The sequence below is a fragment of the Phyllopteryx taeniolatus genome, chromosome 14 (genome assembly GCF_024500385.1).
Source record: "Phyllopteryx taeniolatus isolate TA_2022b chromosome 14, UOR_Ptae_1.2, whole genome shotgun sequence".
NCBI classification, from domain to species: Eukaryota; Metazoa; Chordata; class Actinopteri; order Syngnathiformes; family Syngnathidae; genus Phyllopteryx; species Phyllopteryx taeniolatus.
This window is the reverse complement of record NC_084515.1, coordinates 5,926,824-5,948,070: the sequence shown is the minus strand read 5'-3', so window position 1 is coordinate 5,948,070 and position 21,247 is coordinate 5,926,824. Positions and strand designations below refer to the sequence as shown.

The following is a 21,247-nucleotide window of genomic DNA, read 5'->3' as shown; positions in this document are numbered from 1 at the left end:
TGTTTTTAATTTATAGTCACTGGTTGCGCTACAATTCGCCCTATATGCTAGGCTAAAACATAAAGTTAGTCGAACAAGGCAACAACAAGAGTAAAGGTAATGATTACTTTTTTGGGTTTTACCTTATTATTTTAAATTTATTTTTTGTAATAAAAACTGAACAAACTAGTGATAGTTTTACGTACAAAATCGGGTTACGTCGGTGTCGTAAAAATGGAATTGAGAATACGAACAGCTCTACGTACGTAAAGAATCAGACGTAAGATACATGTACGCTTTATATAGTCGATGTAAGCAACATAAATAGCGTTAGCTTGACGTGTAGTTAAGAAGTTAACATATACATACATACGAATACCATTAGGCGAAAGCTAACCCCGGTTTGTTGTTGTTTGCGTTTAAATACTAACAGCAGCGTCATATGAGCACCGCCGTCTCTGTGGCGCAATCGGTTAGCGCGTTCGGCTGTTAACCGAAAGGTTGGTGGTTCGAGCCCACCCAGGGACGAAAGGTTTGTTTTGTTTTCTAGCATTTTTTTCTTCGACTTCTTGTCACTGTGTGGTGACGCCAGTACACTTTGTAATAAAGGCGTCTTTCCAACCCCTCAGAGGTCTTGCCACTAGATGGCTGATGACGATTTATTCAGCCCCGTTTGACTCGCAACCAGGGAACATTGCTCTGAAATCTGTGGAGTGAAATCATAGTTGTAAGTTTCGTTTTTACACCTGAAGTGCGGCTTGAGGAAATGCGTTTGTATCACACGGAGCGATCTTTTAGTCTTATCTGTACTGTGATTTTGCACCAATGACGACATGTCAGCTCGTAACTAGAATGGAAAGTCGGGGAACCCTTGGAAAGACAGATGCTTGCTAGTAACACAGTCGTAGATCCCGAATGTTGGGAGTAACATGGGGGGGGGCGAGATCATCATTATTTCAGTGTGCAGTCAGTTTAGGCGTACACAGCGGCAACATCCTTTCCAACAGTGACCGTCGAGAACAAGAAATGTTCGGCTATGAATGCGGAATTGGAGGAAAGTAACTAGAGCAGTTTTACATATGGGGGCGAAACAAAACTCTTCAAAAGCCAAGTAATTATGTATCACTAACTCGAAAGTTTGAAAGTAAGAGGGTATTTTAAGGTTAGAGTTGAAATCAATGTTGGAAAAGAACCAATTGGCTTTGCTGCTCCAACCTTCAGCGACCAATCAGCGCAGCACGTGCTGTTATATTTTCAACATTTGACCAATCACGGATGAGAAGTGTTATGCACCATATCCTCTAAATGGTGGAACCGCCACTGCAAAGAAACAATATTACCTAACTATGCACAAGCCCACAAACTGCATTTGGAAAATAACCTTTCCTGAAAGAATCGTGTATGGCAATTTATTGTCTTTAATATTCAAAACTTAAAACCCCGACATTTGTGGTCAGTTTTCAGATTTCTTTTTTGCATTTTCTTTTACAACTATGTTTAATATGTCAAGAACAGCTCTTCGATAAGAATTAGGATATTTGCAATGCTTTTATTTGTGGTGTGGGCTGGATTATAGAGATTGTGGGCCTAGTTGTGTATTATTATTATTGTTTTTTTTTGGGGGGGGGGGGTAAACACAATCAGAAGTACTGATGTACATTTGCAGCCTAAATTCAATTATTTGTTCAATGAAATGGTGTTAAATTTATTTCCAACATTCGATTCCCTTCATTTCGTAGTGTTTCTCTTGGCTGCACTGCTTTCAGTATGTATATGTAGATGTTGGGTTGTTTTGTTTTGTTTTTTTGTCCAGTCTCATTTCAGCCTATGTGTGTCGCCATGTGAGTCTAACCTGCCCGGGGCTTTCAGAATCAGTGATGGCCAATGCAACTTGAACTATATTTCTGAGTGACGTGACAAGTGTTGCGCTTTGTTTCTGAAGGTCATAATCCTAAATTCACACTTCCTGTTGCTGGCAGCAGGTGGCGCTCTCCTGAGGAAAGAAATTGACGAGTACAGCTGCGTGCTGGATGAGCAGCTCCTGGCTGTCAAATTGAGCAGATCGCCCAGCTCTGAGCATCAGGACGGAGCTTGGAGAGAAGAAGAGGGATGAGGAGGCTTCTTCTGCACAAAAGGCTCACCTACTCCAGGCTTTGACACTGCAGCGGGCTCACAGCACGGCCCTGCACCAGTGACCTCCTTTCTACTCCTGGCAGAAATAAAGCATCTTTACTCTCGGACTTGGAAAGTGGAGACTGAGAGACAGACTCATTAGTTACTATAACGACATGGGGTGAGTTTGGCAGAATTTGAAATCAAAATCAGAGAGAAGCCATTTTAATTGAGCAACCGAACTTAATTTGCTCTCTCTAGAAAAGAAGCGTCAAACACTTTGTAAAATGTTTCCTCATCACAGAGAAAGGTAAGATCTTTTTTTTCATCCAGTTTGCTGCTTGTCTGCATTTAAGTTGATTTTCTTGTGACTTTGGCATATTAAGAGCAGGAACAATTGAACATGCTGCTTTCAGAGTGGCACTATTTTGTTCTGTAAGCTTCATCTTGTTTGTGACATCAGGAGCGTTCACATGATTTGATCCGTAAATCTAAATGCTTTTTAAATATAACAAATATATCAGTGGTATGCTGTTCGCTGACTCGTCATTTGATCATCATGAAGTTATATGGGCATAAAAGCTCGAGCTATCCAACACAATGACATATCAGGGATAAATAGCATAGCGTTATTTGCGTATGTTAATCAGCCAGTGTTTGTAAAGCTGCAATTCTAAAAGATTAAGAAAGCTGTTGGGGGAGAAGACATTGCAAGTTCAGTGCTATAGCAGAAATGACCTCACTAATTTCTGAGGTGCACCCCGGACCCCTCAATCACTATGTGGTTGTGGCTTTGTTCTGCTTCGAGACCCCCGCTAACCTCCCACGGGCCACGTGCATTTGCTGAGGGTCAGCAACTGCAAGTCCTGTTTGCTCAACTACTGCACTGTAACTCATCCAGTTCCTTCATTGTGTTTTATGAAGAGTCACTGATTGTCTTTGTTTTGTGGTACATTTGCCTGACTTTTGTGCGGGCAGCGTGGCTTCCGTTCCCACTCAGTGCCGGTGTGAATGGTTGTCTGTCTATGTGCACTGTGATTGACTGGCGAGCAACCCAGGGTGTAGTCTGCCTTTCGCCTGATGTTAGTCGGAATAGGCTCCAGCTCCCCATGACATTGAACAGGATAAGCACTATCGAAAATGGTTGGATGGATGCTTTACCGACAAACTGTACCTCTGCAATAAATCTATGAAATAGAAATCTATATATTAAAAAAAATGTCATCTAGTATGAGGCAACCTTGCATCCAACAATGTATGAGCAAGGTATGGCATGGGGGCCACATATGGCCCGTTCCTTTCCTTATTCTGGCCAACAGACCATTTACGTTATCAATATTCCTGTAATATTCTTTTGAATTAATCTAGCTTTTTCCCTCCTAAAATTGGCTAATCAAAATGTATTTATTAATTCATAGAACTAAACAATACGGTAACTGATTTGTTTTTAAAGCAGTAATATAAACATATTTGTAAAATAAACTTAAAATGTTTTTATTTCATTAGTCTAATAGGATAATGGCCAAAGTGGTTTTGAGCATTTTTGAAAAACAAAAAAAATACAAGAAAAAAAAATGCTTGCGTCCAGTTGCCTCGATTCAACCTTCGTGGATTATAACGACCTGGATCACAGAGAATTGTGACAGTAAGTTAAAAATGACTTAGCGAATTATGCTATAAGGCTGGGTGGGATAGGGTCCAGCAAGCCCGCGACCCTAGTGAGGATAAGCGGTACGCGAAATGAATGAAAGAATTGAAAAGGATAATTATTTTATTATTAAAATAAACCATTTTACATGCTTCTTAAATATTTTTTTAATTTACACATAGGTTATCATCATCAGAATGATTTCATTGATTTATTGTAAGTTCATTGATTTATCCTTAACACTAAATTTAAAAAAACAAAAAAAATGTCTTCTTTAACTACGTTTAACTGCTTAGCATGTTGACCTACATCATATTGAATTAGTTTGAGCATGTTTCATAAACACAAGGTCAAATGGGTACATTTTTACATGTGTCCCTCAGTGGAAAACGTTTAGACACCCCTGCTTTAAAACTAATGGAAATAAAACAATAGTGTTTTTTCCCCCATAGTTAATAAAAGAAATGTAGTCAAATTCCCATCCCGGCCAGATACATATGTAGTTGAAGTCATCAAGGCTGTTGTTATGAGTTCTGTACAAAAGGCAAGCATTGCATGAGGTTGGGAAGTGTAATAAAAGAGGTGGAGTGTTGCACCCTGGGAATCGTAGGAGCCCGCCTTAACGTAAACTTCAGCACAGTCGGCAGTAAAAGTCAGGATACTGCTGCTTGACCTGCCCTTTTCAAATGGCTTTAAGCTCGACTGCTTCCCTGATCTTTATGAGTGAATTAAATGTCAGTGTGCCATTCTCCTCCCAAAGTTATTATTATCAGTGATAAACTATAATATAAGCTCACACTTCATATCCTTCACTATTATTTTGGGTTGCAGTGGCCAGCCTACAGATATATTAAACAAGTAATCAGTAAACAGTAATCTACAACGTTTAATGGAACAGCAGAAGAACGAACACAAAGTCAGTTCCCAACATTGTTCAGTTATATTCATGTTGTAGTAATAATTATGCAATATGTTTAAAAACAAACAAATCTTTAAAGAATGAATGCAAATGTTTTGAACTTAAAAGTTAAATACAACTGAACTGTATTTCGCGTGTCACACATGTTTATGTTTGAAAATCCTCCATCATAGGATCTATGTATTTTATCTGTGCCTTTTCTTCTTTGCCTCACAGATTGACCTCCTCTATAATTACCAAATGAAACAATCGAATAGGATCTGTACAAAGTCAGCCTCCCTCCTTCAAACAGACAATCATTATGCGTCTGCACTGCCCCGGCCAGACCTCGGATCAGACCGGAGCAATAACGGGGCAAAAAGCAACGGCAATGACTACGGAGGAGGATTAGCGTTGGATGAGAAGGAGAATTATAACATGGGTCATCAGACTGGAGAGAGTCGGCTTTTGAAAACCGAAAGGTCACATTAAGAAGCTTTATGTGAGGGAGAAAAAGACAGTTAATGCAGTTTCTTTCTTACGTTCTGATCTCCCGTAGTAGGAGTTACACCATCGAATTTGTGTGTCACTAATGGGGTCAGATATAAATGTAGTATTATGACTGGCCAAAAAAAATACACTTCTACTGGGACTACCACATCAATTCACAGTCACATGTAAGAGGAAGAAGTGGCCTGGTTTTTCATCATTGTCATACTTTGCCCTCTTTCAGGCAACATGATGATGATTTTAATGATGATGAACAAAAGGGGGGAGATTACACCAAGACAGGATCTTGATGTGCCACATGCTGCCAAACTGCAGCACTCTCCTTTTTTTCAAAGAAATCTACTTGATGAATTGGGTCTCATATTTGCCTTTATGTCACCATTGGTTCACTGAAAGTGAGTGAGGAAGTGAAACGTCCATTTTTGATATGATTTTTGTTTCTATTAACTGCAAAATGTAAAATGTTGTGTTTCTGTACTTTGCAGTAAATATAAAGTCGACACACCCCTGTTCAAATGCCAGGTTTTTGCTACATAAAAAAGAGACCAAGATAATTTCAAACCTTTTTCCACCATTAATGTGACCTGTAACATGTACAACTCAATTGAAAATCCCCTGACATATTTCAGATTGGCGAGGTAAAAATAAACTGAGACAATGTAGTTGCGCAAGTGTGCACACCCTCTCGTAACGGGATGTCGCTGTGTTCCGAATTAACCACATTCAAACTCATGTTAAATGGGAGTCAGCACATAACTGTCACCATTTAAAATGAACCCCAAATAAAGTTCACGTAGTTGTCTTGTCCAGACATTTTTTTGTAGTGGTCAATTAGTTTAAACCGTAAACGTTCTTGGAATATATCTCAGAGTGTAATCAACTCCATTGTCTTACAAGTTGTGGTTAAAACTTCAAGACAGTTTTGTGCATCAAGGTCAAGGTTTGTCTTTGTCTCCCTTAGAGAAATCTATCTCGGAGCAAGGGACAGCTGCATACGTGAACACAAGCAATCATACATCAACATCACAAACACCACGTACACGTAACATTATTAGTGCAAATGTTGTCAAACAGTTTAACTTCCAATCAAATCAGACAATTATGCCCATATACAGTAGAGTTTAAATTGTTTAACTAAAAATCTTAACCAAAGCCATTTTTGTCTTCACTATAAAACACACTTACCATGCCCTCAAATACAACCGTCATCTTTTCTGTTATTTTCTTCCAGAGAGCAGCCAATCTTTAGCACGCGGGCTCATGTCTTCCAGATCGACCCAGCCACCAAGAGGAACTGGATCCCTGCAAGCAAGCATGCGGTCTCCGTCTCATTCTTCTTCGACTCCAATCGCAATGTTTACCGCATCATCAGCGTGGGCGGCACAAAGGTGGGAACGAGTAAGAAATACATTATTAGGATTTACAATTGCAAGAAAACGTATGTGTACCCTTTGGAATCACTTGGATTTCTGTAACAAACAAAAAAAAGGTGATAGAATGTAATCTGTTTGGAAGGAACACACAACGGCTATGTTTGAAGAAAGTAAGGCACAGCTCACCACCATCAAAAGCACATCCCAACTGAAGTATGGTTTGGGATTGCTTTGTTAACTCAGAGCCTGGACGCATTGCTATCTTCGACAGGAAAATGAACCTTCCAAGTTTATCAAGACAGGAGAACTGAAGACCATCAGTCTGTCGGTTGAGGTTTAATAGAAAATGGGTGAACTGATATAATTTAGGAAAGCGAAATGGCCTAAAATTATCCCTGACGGTTGTGGAGATCGTCTTTGCAACTACAGAAAACCTTTGATTTAGATAATTACTGCCAAAGGCCAGTTACTTAATCCAAAGGTTCATATCATTTTTTCCCACAATGCACTGCGGCGTTTACATTATGTTCAGTAAAACTATTATACAGAATTATTTGTGTGGTATTAGTTTCAGAAAACTGAATATGATGATCAGATCACATTTTATGATCAATTTATGCAGAAATTCAAGTAATTGCAAAGGATTCACATACTGTTTCTTGCAACTGTACATTCACCGGCCTCAACATTTGGTACATCTTTGATCCGATGGAAACGCTGCTGCCCTTTGTAGTGTGTATGCAACACTATACTTTGTGGTAAACTAGAAAGGCATTCAGTCAAGTGCAGACCTGGCACCAAGGTCAAAATATCCTCATTTGGATCAGCCACTAATTATACGCTTTAATATTCCTGAATTTAAAAAAACATCTAGCCTTTTTCGATAGCATTTGTCATCATTACGGTCGCGAGTGAGCTGGAGCCTATCCCAGGTGACTTTGGGCGAGAGTGGGGGTCAAAACAAATAATTACATCGTAAAGGCCGAATTTTGAATACAGCACTTGTACTGGATCAGACATTATTGACATTATTGTCATGAGCCTTATAGCAGAGTTGCTCAAGTAATAGTTTAACGTTTTCAGAAAATGAGAAAAAACACAAACAAATTCAACAAACAAGAGTCCAGTTGCCTCGACTCGACCTTTGCAGATTACCGTTACCTACAGTAGATGACTGAGAATCTGAACAAACATAAAGGAAAAAAAGTGGGTATTTTTCATTGACATAGTGACAGTAAATTAAAAATCACTTGGGCAATCATGCTGATAGGGTCAGTAAGTGTACCTAATGTTTAAGACATGGTCAACAAAGCAACAATACAGCATTTCGTTTCTGTGGCTGCTCTCTGGGTTTAGATTATGGAGGACACAAAGCACTGGGGAGGGGGCAGCAGGGGTTTATCGGATCCCTTAGCACCTCCAGTCTGACCCACATTCCTGCCTCCCAGAAGGCCGTGCGTGGTGGGCAGTAAAGCGGTCAACAGCCCAATCTTGCCAGGGCCCATCTCTTTGTACTGTAATCTTCACTGCCGCCTGCATCCAGCATGTTATGTCAACCATGTCACTGCATCCAACATGTTATGTCATCCACGTCAAGGCAGAAGACAGACAACAGTGTCAGTCCAATTGAATCATTTTTGGCAAGAGAACAAGGACACAGGGAACATTTTCTTTTAATGCCTGCAATTCCAGGATTTTAAGTCAGTGCCATTATTGTAGCACATGGAGATGATGTCACAAGCTTTAGAAATAGTTTTGCCCTGATATCTATCTATTCATCAAGTGTTCAGGGACAGATGAATTGGCTTCATCCACGGAGACCGGTGAATCTGGCATTGTGGATGTATAATGTGTCCGAAATCCTCTTGTGGTAATGTTTTCATCTAAAAAAAGAACTGTTTCAAGGGGGAGTAGGAGCCGATCCCAGCCGCAAAAGCACACTATACCCTGAACTTGTCGCCAGTCCATAACAGGGCACATACATGGAATATCTGTGAACTTGGATTCTATTAGGCGCATAGTGTCAACTGGTCCGCACAGCTGCCTCACAGTTCTGAGGACCGGGGTTCAAATCCCAGCACCGCCTGTCTGGAGTTTTTGTTTTCTCCCTGTGCCTGCCTGGGTTTTTTCCGGGCACTCCAGTTTCCTCCCACATCCCAAAAACATGCATGGTAGGTTGATTGGAGACTCTAAATTGCCCTTGGGTGTGACTGTGTGCGCGAATGGTTGTTTGTTTATATGTGCCCTGTGATTGGCTGGTGACCAGTTCAGGGTGTACCCCGCCTCTCGAACCCAAGATTGCTGGCATTGGCTCCAGCACACACACGACCCTAGTGAGGATAAAGTGAAATGGAAGATGAATGACTGAACGAATTGGATTCAATTAGAGATCACAATAACAATTCAGCGGAACCCTGACTTATGAGTGCCCCAATTTAGATACGAGGTGTCACCTGTTTGATTTTTTGCTATGTGTTGCTCAAGTCAAGTGAAAAAAATGGAGCAAATAAGGTACTGTCATGCCCTCGCACGTGGGCAAGGAGAGCCAGAGTCATCGATGCACTTTCAGCCATTTATTAAACGGGAAAAACAAACATAAAAAAACACTCCCAAGTAGCGACTCAGACTTCTTCCCCTGATGTCACTCATTAGGCCACGCCCCAAGGCAAATAATTTTAATTTGCTAGCGAGCAAATTAAGTAAGACACACATCCAACCTACAAATACTACAGTGCGTACACGAATTACATGTTATAAAATCATTAGTCAAAATCTGTGAGGAATTGATGACCCCCCTGGAAAAGTTTTTTAATTCCCTATAGATGTGCTATTATTCTTTATCAAAAATGCACAACAAACAATTGTGTTAAATTTCGGAGGGGGTTGGAATGGATTAATGGCATTTCAATTGGGATAAGTGTTTTGATATATGATTAAGTCGCGTTGCAAGCTTGCTCACGGAACAAATAGAACTCCTCAGTCAGTGTGCCACTGTCTAGATCACATTTAGTCAAACTAATGGAAAATTGTGTGTCACAATAGGAGCATAAAGATCCATGATGGAAACGCTCTATGTTAAAATGGAGAAAATTAGAGATACTCCAGGTCTTTGTATATTAACTAGATGATAATAAGGTTGTACAGTATTTTTATTGTTCTGACTATTCTTTCTCCATAGGCAATTATCAACTGCATTGTTACACCCAGCATGACATTTACGAAGACGTCACAGAAGTTTGGTCAGTGGGCTGACAGCAGAGCCAACACGGTCTACGGTCTAGGTTTCGCTACTGAGCAACAGCTGCACCAGGTAACCACAAGTCCTTTTGAAATAATTATTGATATATAATAATAATAATAATAATAATAATTGACTCATTGCACATTTCCTCATGTTGATTTTGCTATGTGATATATAATTTAAAAACAAATAAAATTCTGTTCGGCAAGTTCTCAGAGAAGTTCAAAGAAGTAAAAGATGCCGCTCGTCTGGCACGAGAAAAGTCCCAAGATAAAGAACTGGCCAACACGGCCCTCAGCATCGCTGCGCCGCAGGTGAGCACAGCAGTCAAAATGAAAACTTGATATGTGGGCTTGAGTATACACTGATGTTCACTCACTGGCTGCAAGATTACTCCAAGTACTTGCAGCGCACATGAGATCCAATAGAAGAACCGTATGAAAAATGGCCTTTATAAAAAATACACTACTCCCAAAAAATTAGGGATATTCGGAAGGGGGAGACGCTCAGGCCAAGAATAGTTGAATGCAACTGAGTCCAGTTATTAGACAGGGCCGCTGTGACAGAATAGAGGGAGGGATAAAGCGAGAGGAAAGAAAGGCAAAAAGAAAGACGAAGTGGGTCACTTATCTCAGAGGGGAGCGACAGTGAGGAATGTAGGACGATGGTAAAATTATCCCAGCAGCTTCCTCTTCAGCCCTCACACACACACTGCCACTTCACAGCTACTCGATCAATTAGGAATCATTTCCAATCAGTCCCACCGACTCATTTTAGGGGCGCACCTTGCTTCAATAATAGAGCGGAAAATGTGCATATTTAAAGAACACCGGAAACACCGTCTGCAGCAATGAATATTTTCAATCAATATTTATTACAGTACTAATTTGTCCTTCAACTGTAAGATTCAAAATCATGTGCGTTGAATTGTTATTATGTGTGGGAAATTATCAAATTTTTACTCAACTTATCTGAAAATTATGATTTATTTACTAAAAATAAATCTTTGTACATTTATCCAAGCCAGTCATGTATTGTGACAGGCATAACAATTAAATGCTCTTCCACTACCACACACCTTAATTTCCGCATTTACATTCCTGGGACATTTTTGTTTGGGGGTGTACTGTGAGATTCTTTTTTTTTTTTTTTTTAAATGTAAAATATGTGCCTTGGCTCAGTAAAGGTTGAGAAACACTGCTCCAGAGCACCTACTTTAGTGTTCCATAACGCATCTTGGGCTCTATTTTCGTGACTGGCGTAAATCTTTGCAGAGGCAGTTTAGACCGGGAGTTGTTAATTTCGCAGACAACGCAAGCCAGCGTATCTGTCTGCCGGTGCCCTGATCAAATTCACCCAAAATTGTGTCAGACCAGTGGTCTAGCTACTGTGCCAGACTTAGACGTGGTCTCAGCAGGTGCAAGTTTAGACTGACTTTCTGCCAACAAATTGTCACTGCGCTAGGCACATGTCAAAAGGACACAGCCTTGTGGGCGGCATGCCGTGGTTCGTGTCCCCGCACGAGCGCATGTCGCTGGGCAAGACACTTAACCTAAATGCCTACAAATGAATGTGATTGGATGTTTGGTGGTGGCCAGAGGGGCCGTAGGCGCAGAATGGCACCCACGCTTCCTTCAGACTGCCCCAGAGCAACTGTGGCTACACAAGCAGCTTAACACCACCAGGGTGTGACTGAGGAGTGAATCAATAATGTGTGCGATTGTAAAGCATCTTTGAGTGCCCAGAAAAGCAAAAAATAAGTGTAATGCATTATTATTATTGTTGTTGCACCAGAACGTCCAGCTTGGCGCAGATCGTTCTGCCAAAGTTACAAAACTCAAGATACACCAGTTTTTGTGTTCCGCCGCAGATGTGCCATCTACGAAAATAGAGCCCCTAATGTTGTGTTCGTACTAGGGCACTGCTAACATTTGTTCATTTTTTTCTTTCGCTACGTGATGGTTTTCACCCGTAGTTCTCACAGGTGAGTTGTTTTACTGTTAACTGACTTGTTTACAGTATGGCATTCGAAAAATAAATAGAAAACAAGTTTCTGTGTAAGCATGCACATACATACAATGGACACTATATGGACACAATTAATGGGACACTTAAATATCGGTTCTTGTTCATTCCAAAATTGTTTTCCTGAGATCAAGGTCTTCCTCTTCCACACCAAACGCATCCAAAGATACAAAATTGAAAGCGTTACAATTGTCCAAAATTGTTTGGTAAGATCAAGAATTAAGATTGGGGGGAAACTAAGCTGTATGGCCCAACCTCTTCATTAAGAGGTGACTCTCAATACTTTTGTCCATATAATGTTACAGTTTTGTTTTTAATCCTTGCTGTGACAAACTAGTAAGAAATCAAGTTAATCCCTTAATCAATGATAAATGAGTGATTGAAGTGTAAGAGATGTCAGTTTTTTTGTTTTTTTTTGTAGCATCCCCTTTGCTCTCTATTCAATTGGACGTCAAGATGCATGGATTGCATGGCGAGTGCATTTACTGATGTGTTCCTCAGGACCTCTCCGACGGCCTCCAGTCCCCTCCGGTCATGTGTGTGAACGGTCCAGAGGACAAGTTGTTTCGCAGTCAAAGCGCAGACATCACGCTGTCCTCTGAGAAGGAGCGCATCAAGAAGATGCTTTCTGAGGGGTAACTTTAGTCTTCTGCACACAAAATACCGTACACATATCAGTGCTCAATCACTGCCAGGTCATTACCATGAAAGGAAACCATTTGAGGAAAGTCTTTTATCATTCAAAGAGCAGATAATTCATTTTCTGGTGGTTGGTCGTTTACTTTAAAAAAAAAAAAAAAAAAAGTCTTCTCATGTACAGTTTCACACAATTTAAAGTTTGATTTGAAATGAATTTAAAAAAGCACTTTCATCCCAACTCTTGAAACATTCAGTGTTGACATTGGACATAAAAGCTGAATTTAAAAAGAACATTACACATCACATTATGTTTACATTGAAGGTTACAGTGTAGAGAATACGTGCACATTTGTGTACAGTTATATGTTTAATCCTAATTGTGCAAGGAATGTCACCAAAAATAATTACATTGGAAATACAACTTAAGTATTAAAACATCCCAAAACACAGCCACACTGTGTAACTAAGCTAATATCAGCTATACGTTAGTTGTGGCATGTAGCCTTTAATCTTTAGCCTTTAGCCTTCTGTACCGCTTTATCCTCAGCAGGGTCGCGGGCGTGCTGGAGCCTTTCCCAGCTGACTCTGGGCGAGAGGCGGGGTACACCCTGAAATGGTCGCCAGCCAATCGCAGGGCACATTATAAAAAAAACAACCATTTGCGCACACATTCACACTTAAAAGCAATTTAGAGTCTTCAATCAACCGACCGTGCATGTTTTTGGGACATGGGAGGAAACCGAAGTGCCTGGAGAAAACCAACGCAGGCACAGGGGAGAACATGCAAACTCCACACAGGTGGGGCCGGGATTTGAACCCCGGTCCTCAGAACTGTGAGGCAGATGTTCTAACCAGTCGTCCACCGTGCCGCCAGCCTTTAATTCATCATCGATTAAATACATTTTACAAGCTGTGTTCTCTCCGTGAGTATTGACATAATTCTCATGTCATGTCTTAATTTATCATCATTGGATTTAACTAACAAGTAAGGTGTTTAATATCAACATCAACAAGCCCTTACAATCACTCAAATTGTGCATTTATCCTCCTCTGGAAGACTGTTGCCATGGTGAACATGAATCACTGGAGGACAAATCTTCTTACGATCTTATTGATACTAAGAATGTTATCATCGGTCATGTTTATGCTCACTGTGTATTCATGGAAAGTATTTGTTTTGCGGCAGGTCTATCTGCGAGATGAACCTGGAAGCGGAGCTCTTCACGCTGCAAGACAGCAACTCCAAGTTAGTGGCGGCGTTGCACGAGGCTAACGCTAACGTGGCGCAGTGGAAGAAACAGTTGGTAGCGTATCAAGAGGAGACCGAAAGGCTCAGAGAACAGGTGAGCAGAGCAGAGCGATTTTATATCTTACCGTCCTTTTTATACGGTCCACAAGCCTTAGTCCTTAAATACAACCAATCCAGATCTTCAGACAAGTTAGCCTTCATCTCTTGTCATTGATATTTTTCTGGACTAATACCCTACTTATTCGTAGTTCACGATTTACAAATTCCCGTATGCATTTTTTTTCTTCTGAAACCTATCCCAAGCTATTTGCTAGAAGGAAAAATAATAATAATAATCACATATTTGTGGTTTTTGTGCTTTCTGAAACACCAACGTCAACATCCTGTCAAAATAGGAATTTGTGTCAAGGAAGTATGTTGAAGTGATACATCTCGACTGAGAGACAAACTTTGTGTGTATGAGAGAAGTTTAGCATGGGTTGTTAGTCAAAGATAGAGTCTTCGTCGCATGTGCATGTACTTGCACATTTCAGGTGCATTGTAGTTAAAAATAAAGCCATTTGTAAGCCATTTATTTTGAAGGTTAATGTAAGATGAGTTTGTAACGATATTCAAGTGTTTTTGAATCATCGTTTGTGGTACAGTTTCATTACTTTATATGCTAGCTCATGTCACATTTGACCACAGGGTTTAGTGTAAATACACTGGGTCCCTGTAGAGTCCTTTAAAATGTAATCACATTTCATGTTCCATTCCAATGAGCGCACCCCCACCACTCCCTCATCAATAACAGCTTTCCAAAATGTGATCTTTTCATTAAAGCTCAGCACTGCAGTATCGATCTGCTCACGTTCATTTCCAGCACAGCTTAGTCATTTCAGGCCACTTTTTCCGATTTGTGTCAAGTGAGATGCTGTTGGTCCGATCCTGTTTGGCTGCATTGTCAGGACGAGTGGGCCAGGTAGCTGAAAAATTAAATGTCTCACGTCTCTGTGGTGGTGTGAGAGGAAGAGGAGTTTGTAGGACAGCCGTATCCTACTTTCGCTGGCCCACTTAGGACCAAAAAAAGAGAGCTCACCAGAGGGAGCTGACATCTGCTCATTTCCTCCTGCAGCTCCTCTCAAGCAAACTTGACTTTAAAACAATGAAGCCACAGTCAGGTGGATTTCAGCAAACTGTTAATTATGTTTTTAATTATTCAAATGTTGAATTCAAAGTCTTAATGATCACTGTGAAAACTGTGGCTCTCTAAATGTGCTGGAGTGTACAGAAACCACAAATCGGTGAGTTTTTCAGCAAACAGCTGGTGTTAAGTTCCACCCAAAGAAAAAATGCAAATGGGATTTGTGAATCGTGAACCGTGAATATGCGGGGATTTCTTTGATTCTTACACTATTACTACTACTAATCAAAACGTTTCAACATACTTGCTTGAATGAGAAGGCATGGCCAAACTTTTGACTGCTACCAAATTTCAAGTATTGTGGTACTGTGTTGTTTAATGGTACATCGCTCAGATTCAGAAACTTTATATACTGTATAACTGTGCGGCAATTCAATTTGCAATGGAATCCTTTTTTAATTGATAGGACATGTAGGAAATTACAGTTTTCATGAATAGTGAGACAAACGTTTTTTTTTTTTGCATGAATGTTGAGGTGGCTGACCTTGAAGCCCATGGCAGTCACGGCCCCAGTGACCTGCTGAAGGATGAGCTGACTCAGTCTCTGGAAGAGTTGGAGGCGCTATTGAAGGCCAAAGACGAGGTAAACTTGCACCTATGTATAAAAAAACTTAATTGTGATACTTTCGTTCCATTTTTTAAATACTCACTTTGCATTCTTGGCAGGAAATTCACATTTTGCATAGCAAGAAGTCAGACTATCATGAGCTGGAGCGTGACAGAGATCAGGCTATCCACAGATTACGGGTAAGAGTGAAATTAATGCAGTAATAACACGGTAATCCCTGTATTATGGAATGGCACATTGCCTATTATTAGTTTACATTTTTAAAATACACAAACTAGGAGAAACATTTAATATCATTTTAAACTCACTTTACGACATTATATATAAAGGGTTTACAAATGATTAGATTTTTGAGAGAAAAAAATACACCCGATGCGATGACATGAGGTGGTGCAGGAGGAGTACCTAATAAAGTGGCCAGTAAGTGTATCTATTCTTCAAGTTGTAACGTGTTTCCTTCTCATCAACAGGAAGTGGAGATGCGCAATTCCGAGTTGGAGCGCCGTATCCAGAACACGGAGCAGAACTTGAGCAACTCTCTGGAGGATCGAGATCGCTTGGACACTGAGCTCCAGAGGGCCATCGAAATTCTAGACATCAAGATCTTTGACCTCAATGACCTCCGCCAGAGCTTGGTTAAACTCATGGACAAATAAAAAGTCAAAATGCAGAAGCAAAAATATCCAAGATGGAGCTGTCGGAAGTTGCACAAGAACCATCTGGTCTGCAGGACTCGCTGTATCGGTGTCGGCGGCATTTTACATGAGTTTTCTTGTCTGATAATGTAGCGCTTTTTGTTGCTTAGCAGGGAAATAATTCAATAACTTCTAGGTAACTGCTTATGAGTGCACAATATTTATTAAGGACAACGGGTGCTTGTAGTTTTCATTTAGCATGACCATTGGATTACAAATGGCATATCATGACTGATAAGAGGCCTTGTTTTACTGTATATAAACTGCCTTGCCAACCATTCTGTATACAATACAAGCACACATTAACCCTTTAACTCACTGCTTGACCAATCAGTAGTAAAGCAAATCTGTTTTAAGGACAGCTCAGCAGTTTGGTAGACCGTTTTTAAAGGAATGAGCACGCCCGCGACCCTAGTGAGGAAGAAGCGGCTCAGAAAATGGATGGATGGATGGATGGAGTTCACAATAAAAACAAAACAGGTTTTTTGTTATATAACTCAAAGGTGTGCTGTTGCACCCAACATAGATGAGATAGAAAGTCATTAAAAGTAGGTTTTTTTTAATTTTCTGGTGACCACGCTTGAAACTCAAAACATTTTTCAAATCATCTTTCCCCATTGAACTGAATATCCATTCATCCATCCATTTTCTGAGCCGCTTCTCCTCACTAGGGTCGCGGGCGTGCTGGAGCCCATCCCAGCTGTCATCGGGCAGGAGGCGGGGTACACCCTGAACTGGTTGCCAGCCAATCGCAGGGCACATAGGAACAAACAACCATTCGCACTCACAGTCATGCCTACGGGCAATTTAGAGTCTCCAATTCATGCATGTTTTTGGGATGTGGGAGGAAACCGGAGTACCCGGAGAAAACCCACGCAGGCACGGGGAGAACATGCAAACTCCACACAGGCGGGGCCGGGGATTGAACCCAGGTCCTCAGAACTGTGAGGCTGACGCTCTAACCAGTCGGCCACCGTGCCGCTGAACTGAATAGGATTCCATTAATCCATTCCAGCCTCCCCCCAGAAAACAAACTTCGTAAAAACACACAGTAATGACATCACTACATAGCATGTCAACAATTATACTGAGTTTGCCACTTTGATTTTGCTTCAATAGATATTGTGCTGTTCCTTCTGGTGTGCGCGCTTTGGCCACCTGGGGCAATATAACAGACTTAATGTACACGGAGACAGGCTCCGCTCCACAGCAAGCCGCAGTAATATTAGTCACTCTTTCCACAGGATACAATAGCAAAGAATATATGCCAGTGAGTATTGTTATATTGTCTGTCAACGTGTGTTATTCCACCATTTGCGTTCAAATATTCGCTGCTGGCTATAAATAGGGCGTCAAGGGCGTTTTGCATTGTAAGCATCTGCTCAATGCTGCTTATTGAAGTGAGTCGAGTTCCCTACCACCATGTAGTGCTTGCATCTCAAACTTTTGCTTGCAAGTCAAAGCAAACTAGAACGTCGGGTCACACGTCTCAAAGCACCGCTGTAATACAAAATCCAAAAACACAGTGACGCCAATGTCCCTAAACATTTTAGTTATGCATTTAAAAAAAAAAAAAAATATGTATTAACCATTATTATGCTTAATTGCATCAAGTGACATCTCAGCCATTTGGCAGAGGCTCATATTTGAAAAACTATTGATTTTTGTTGTCACGGCCTATGGAAATTTAAATTTTAGTATTGTTAATGGTGGTGTATGTGTCTTTAGCTGTCCATGCATTATGTAGCAGCAATAAGACGAGTGGTTAAAGTAGATACAGTAACGTCCTTTAAGGTCAAGTAAGAAAAAAAAAAAAGTCCTATAGTATTTATTACTGTATTTGGTGAGGCACACACAGATAAAGTCACCAAAGATCAATGTTTAGCAAAAATGTTATTTAGGAATTTCAGCAGCTTGTCTGCCTCTTTTGTGCTATGACTCAAATGAAGTACATATGAATAGAAAGAATAAAACAGAAGTAAATAACTGTTCTCCAAATTATGCAATGTGTATTGCTATAGTGCAGTCATAAGATGAAATTGTTTGGATTGTGTATATGAATGATAAACCTGTAATAGCGTCACATTATTGGACCACTGCTGTGATGCATTCAAGAACATGACGGACACTTCAGGCTTGGTCATTTTTCTGCATGTTGCCTCCATCGGGGACAAAGTGGCACACAACAGTCAATAGATTGTACGACAGAATGTATTTTTCACGAGCCACACAGACTATTTTTGTTATTTCAAGCCTTACTGTTCGACTCCTAAGGGTTGTCATGGCGACTGTTTCGCACACGTTGAGCTGTTGTGAAGCAAAATAAAAACAAAGAATACTAACAAACTGCTGCTCGACAGGCTTGTACGGTATGTCACATTTCTCATGTATTTTTGACTGAAAAGGCAGACACTTCCAAACTACTACTACATCAGTGAAACAAAATGCATTTTAATTTTCTAGCCATTATATATTTGTAAGCATTGATTACTACTATTGGAGGAAATTACAATAATGCAAGCAAGCAATCATAAGTGAAGCAATTAATAGTTCAAGATTAGGGAGGTGGGGGGGCTGGGGGGTTCAGCTTTCCACAAAAGGACGACAAAAGTGATCATTATTGGCTTCCTTAGAAAGGATAGAAATGTAGCAACAATTCAAATGTGAATGTGATGAAAAGAAACCAGAAAATGACCCCTGGTAACAAGATGGCTATGATTTGGATTACAATTAACTAACTGAATGAAACTGAAACCTCAGCCAATTAGGTAATAACCCCAGAAGCCATCAATATGCCATAGGTCAGTTTTAGATGATGTTAATAGAAAAGCACCCTGGTTGCACTACAATTGCAATAAACACTCAAAAGATGCTCAAATTTAACATGTGATGTTCAAATTGTAAAATGTAAAATTTGCATTCTCATTGAAATACAGTGGCTATGGAAAGTATTCAGACCTCCTTACATTTTTCACTCTTTGTTATATTGCAGCCATTTACGAAAATAATTTAAGTTCATTTTTTTCCTCAATCTACACACAGCACCCCATATTGACAGAAAAAAACGCAAGTGTTGACATTTTTGCAGATTGGGACTTGGTTAGGAAAGCCACACCCCTGTCTATATAAGACCTTAAAGCTCACAGTGCATGTCAGAGCAAATGAGAATCATGGAGGTCAGAGGAACTGCCTGAAGAGCTCAGAGACAGAATTGTGGCAAGGCACAGATCTGGTCAAGGTTACAAAATAATTTCTGCTGCACTTAAGGTTCCTAAGAGCACAATGGCTTCCATAATCCTTAAATGGAAGATGCTTGGGACGGCCGAAACCCTTCCTAGAGATGGCCGTCCGGCCAAACTGAACAATCGGGGGAGAAGAACCTTGGTGAGAGAGGTAAAGAAGAACCCAAAGATCACTGTGTCTGAGCTCCAGTGATGCAGTTGGAGATGGGAGAAAGTTCTAGAAAGTCAACCATCACTGCAGCCCACCAGTCGGGGTTTTATGGCAGAGTGGCCCGACGGAAGCCTCTCCTCAGTGCAAGACACATGAAAGCCCGCATGGAGTTTGCTTAAAAATAAATAATTAAAAAACACCTGAAGGACTCCAATATGGTGAGAAATAAGATTCTCTGGTCTGATGAGACCAAGATAGAACTTTTTAGCCTTAATTCTAAGTGGTATGTGTGGAGAAAAGCAGGCACTGCTCATCACCTGTCCAATACAGTCCCAACAGTGAAGCACGGTGGTGGCAACATCATGCTGTGGGTGTGTTCAGCTGCAGGGACAGGACGACCGGTTGCAATCGAAGGAAAGATGAATGCGGCCAAGTACAGGGATATTCTGGACGAAAACCTTCTCCACAGTACTCAGGACCTCGGACTGGGCCGAAGTTTCACCTTCCAACAAGACAATGACCCAAAACACACAGCTAAAATAACAAAGGACTGGCTTCTGAACAACTCCATGACTGTTTTTGAATGGACCAGCCAGAGTCCTGACTTAAACCCAATTGAGCCTCTCTGGAGAGACCTGAAAATGGCTGCCCACCAACGTTCAGCATCCAACCTGACACTGCAAGGAGGAATAGCAGAGGATCCCCAAATCCAGGTGTGAAAAACGTTATTCATCATTCCCAAAAAGACTCATGGCTGTAAAAGGGTGCTTCTACTAAATACTGAGCAAAGGTTCTGAATACTTATGGCTGTGTGATATTTCAGTTTTTCTTTTTTAATAAATCGGCAAGAATTTCAACAATTCAGTTTTTTTCTGTCAATATGGGGTGCTGTGTGTACATTAATGAGGGAAAAAATGAACTTAAATTATTTTAGCGGCTGCAATATAAAAAAGATTGAAAAATTTAAGAGGGTCTAAATACTTTCCGTGCCCACTGTATGTACTGTACTGTAAAAAAAAAAAAAAAGGCTGTCTTTTTAAGTGGGTCTCACGATGTTTGTTTCTCATTTTGTAGCACTACAGATACATTTAAAACAAAAAATGTGTCACCAGTTGCTGTCCCAAGTGCATTAAGCAATTTTTTACATTTTAAGCAGTAATTGTACCACTTGTTCCTTTCAGAACTTAAGCGATAGACAACTACACTACGGTGAAATCCCGCATATTCGCGGTCAACATTCGAGAATTCGCCAAAGCCACGGGTAATAAAAATAGTGTGTAGTAGAAATAATGCTTTGGCGCCATTTGGTGGTATCTTGGTGCCAAGCAACTATGTTGAGCTGATGGAAGGCGCTTCATTTAGTCACACCTCAGCCTGTCTATCCATCCATCCATCCATTTTCTGAGCCGCTTCTCCTCACTAGGGTCGCGGGCGTGCTGGAGCCTATCCCAGCTGTCATCGGGCAGGAGGCGGGGTACACCCTGAACTGGTTGCCAGCCAATCGCAGGGCACATAGAAACAAACAACCATTCGCACTCACAGTCATGCCTACGGGCAATTTAGATTCTCCAATTAATGCATGTTTTTGGGATGTGGGAGGAAACCGGAGTGCCCGGAGAAAACCCACGCAGGCACGGGGAGAACATGCAAACTCCACACAGGCGGGGACGGGGATTGAACCCCGCACCTCAGAACTGTGAGGCTGACGCTCTAACCAGTCGGCCACCGTGCCGC

At 40.8% G+C, this 21,247-nt stretch overlaps 1 protein-coding gene and 1 non-coding gene across 4 annotated transcripts; both read left to right on the top strand.

Annotated features, from left to right (window-relative positions):
- The first annotated feature begins 20 nt into the window (after nucleotides 1–20).
- Nucleotides 21–18,466, top strand: LOC133488656 (homer protein homolog 3-like). Of its 3 annotated transcripts, none has more exons than XM_061796777.1 (11): nucleotides 21–96; nucleotides 1,962–2,272; nucleotides 2,353–2,401; nucleotides 6,379–6,535; nucleotides 9,699–9,830; nucleotides 9,971–10,075; nucleotides 12,288–12,421; nucleotides 13,612–13,768; nucleotides 15,333–15,440; nucleotides 15,524–15,604; nucleotides 15,896–18,466. In XM_061796777.1, the coding sequence occupies exons 3-11, from the start codon at nucleotides 2,379–2,381 to the stop codon at nucleotides 16,079–16,081; spliced, it is 1,083 nt and encodes a 360-aa protein (XP_061652761.1). In that variant the 5' UTR covers nucleotides 21–96; nucleotides 1,962–2,272; nucleotides 2,353–2,378; the 3' UTR covers nucleotides 16,082–18,466. The 3 variants fall into 3 exon arrangements, with proteins under 3 accessions (XP_061652761.1, XP_061652763.1, XP_061652762.1); XM_061796779.1 differs by lacking the exon at nucleotides 21–96 and adding an exon at nucleotides 420–511 and having other exon boundaries at nucleotides 1,959–2,272; XM_061796778.1 differs by lacking the exon at nucleotides 21–96 and adding an exon at nucleotides 589–706.
- On the top strand, nucleotides 434–507 carry trnan-guu (transfer RNA asparagine (anticodon GUU)). Its single transcript has one exon. It is a non-coding gene; the product is annotated as a tRNA-Asn (tRNA).
- Nucleotides 18,467–21,247: the final 2,781 nt, after the last annotated feature.

Coding starts and splice junctions, on each gene's coding strand:
- LOC133488656 (XM_061796777.1), top strand. CDS start 2,379: ATGTTTCCTCATCACAGAGAAAG. Junction 6,536..9,698: donor TCAGCGTGGGCGGCACAAAG/GTGGGAACGAGT, acceptor CTTTCTCCATAG/GCAATTATCAACTGCATTGT. Junction 15,605..15,895: donor AGGCTATCCACAGATTACGG/GTAAGAGTGAAA, acceptor TCTCATCAACAG/GAAGTGGAGATGCGCAATTC.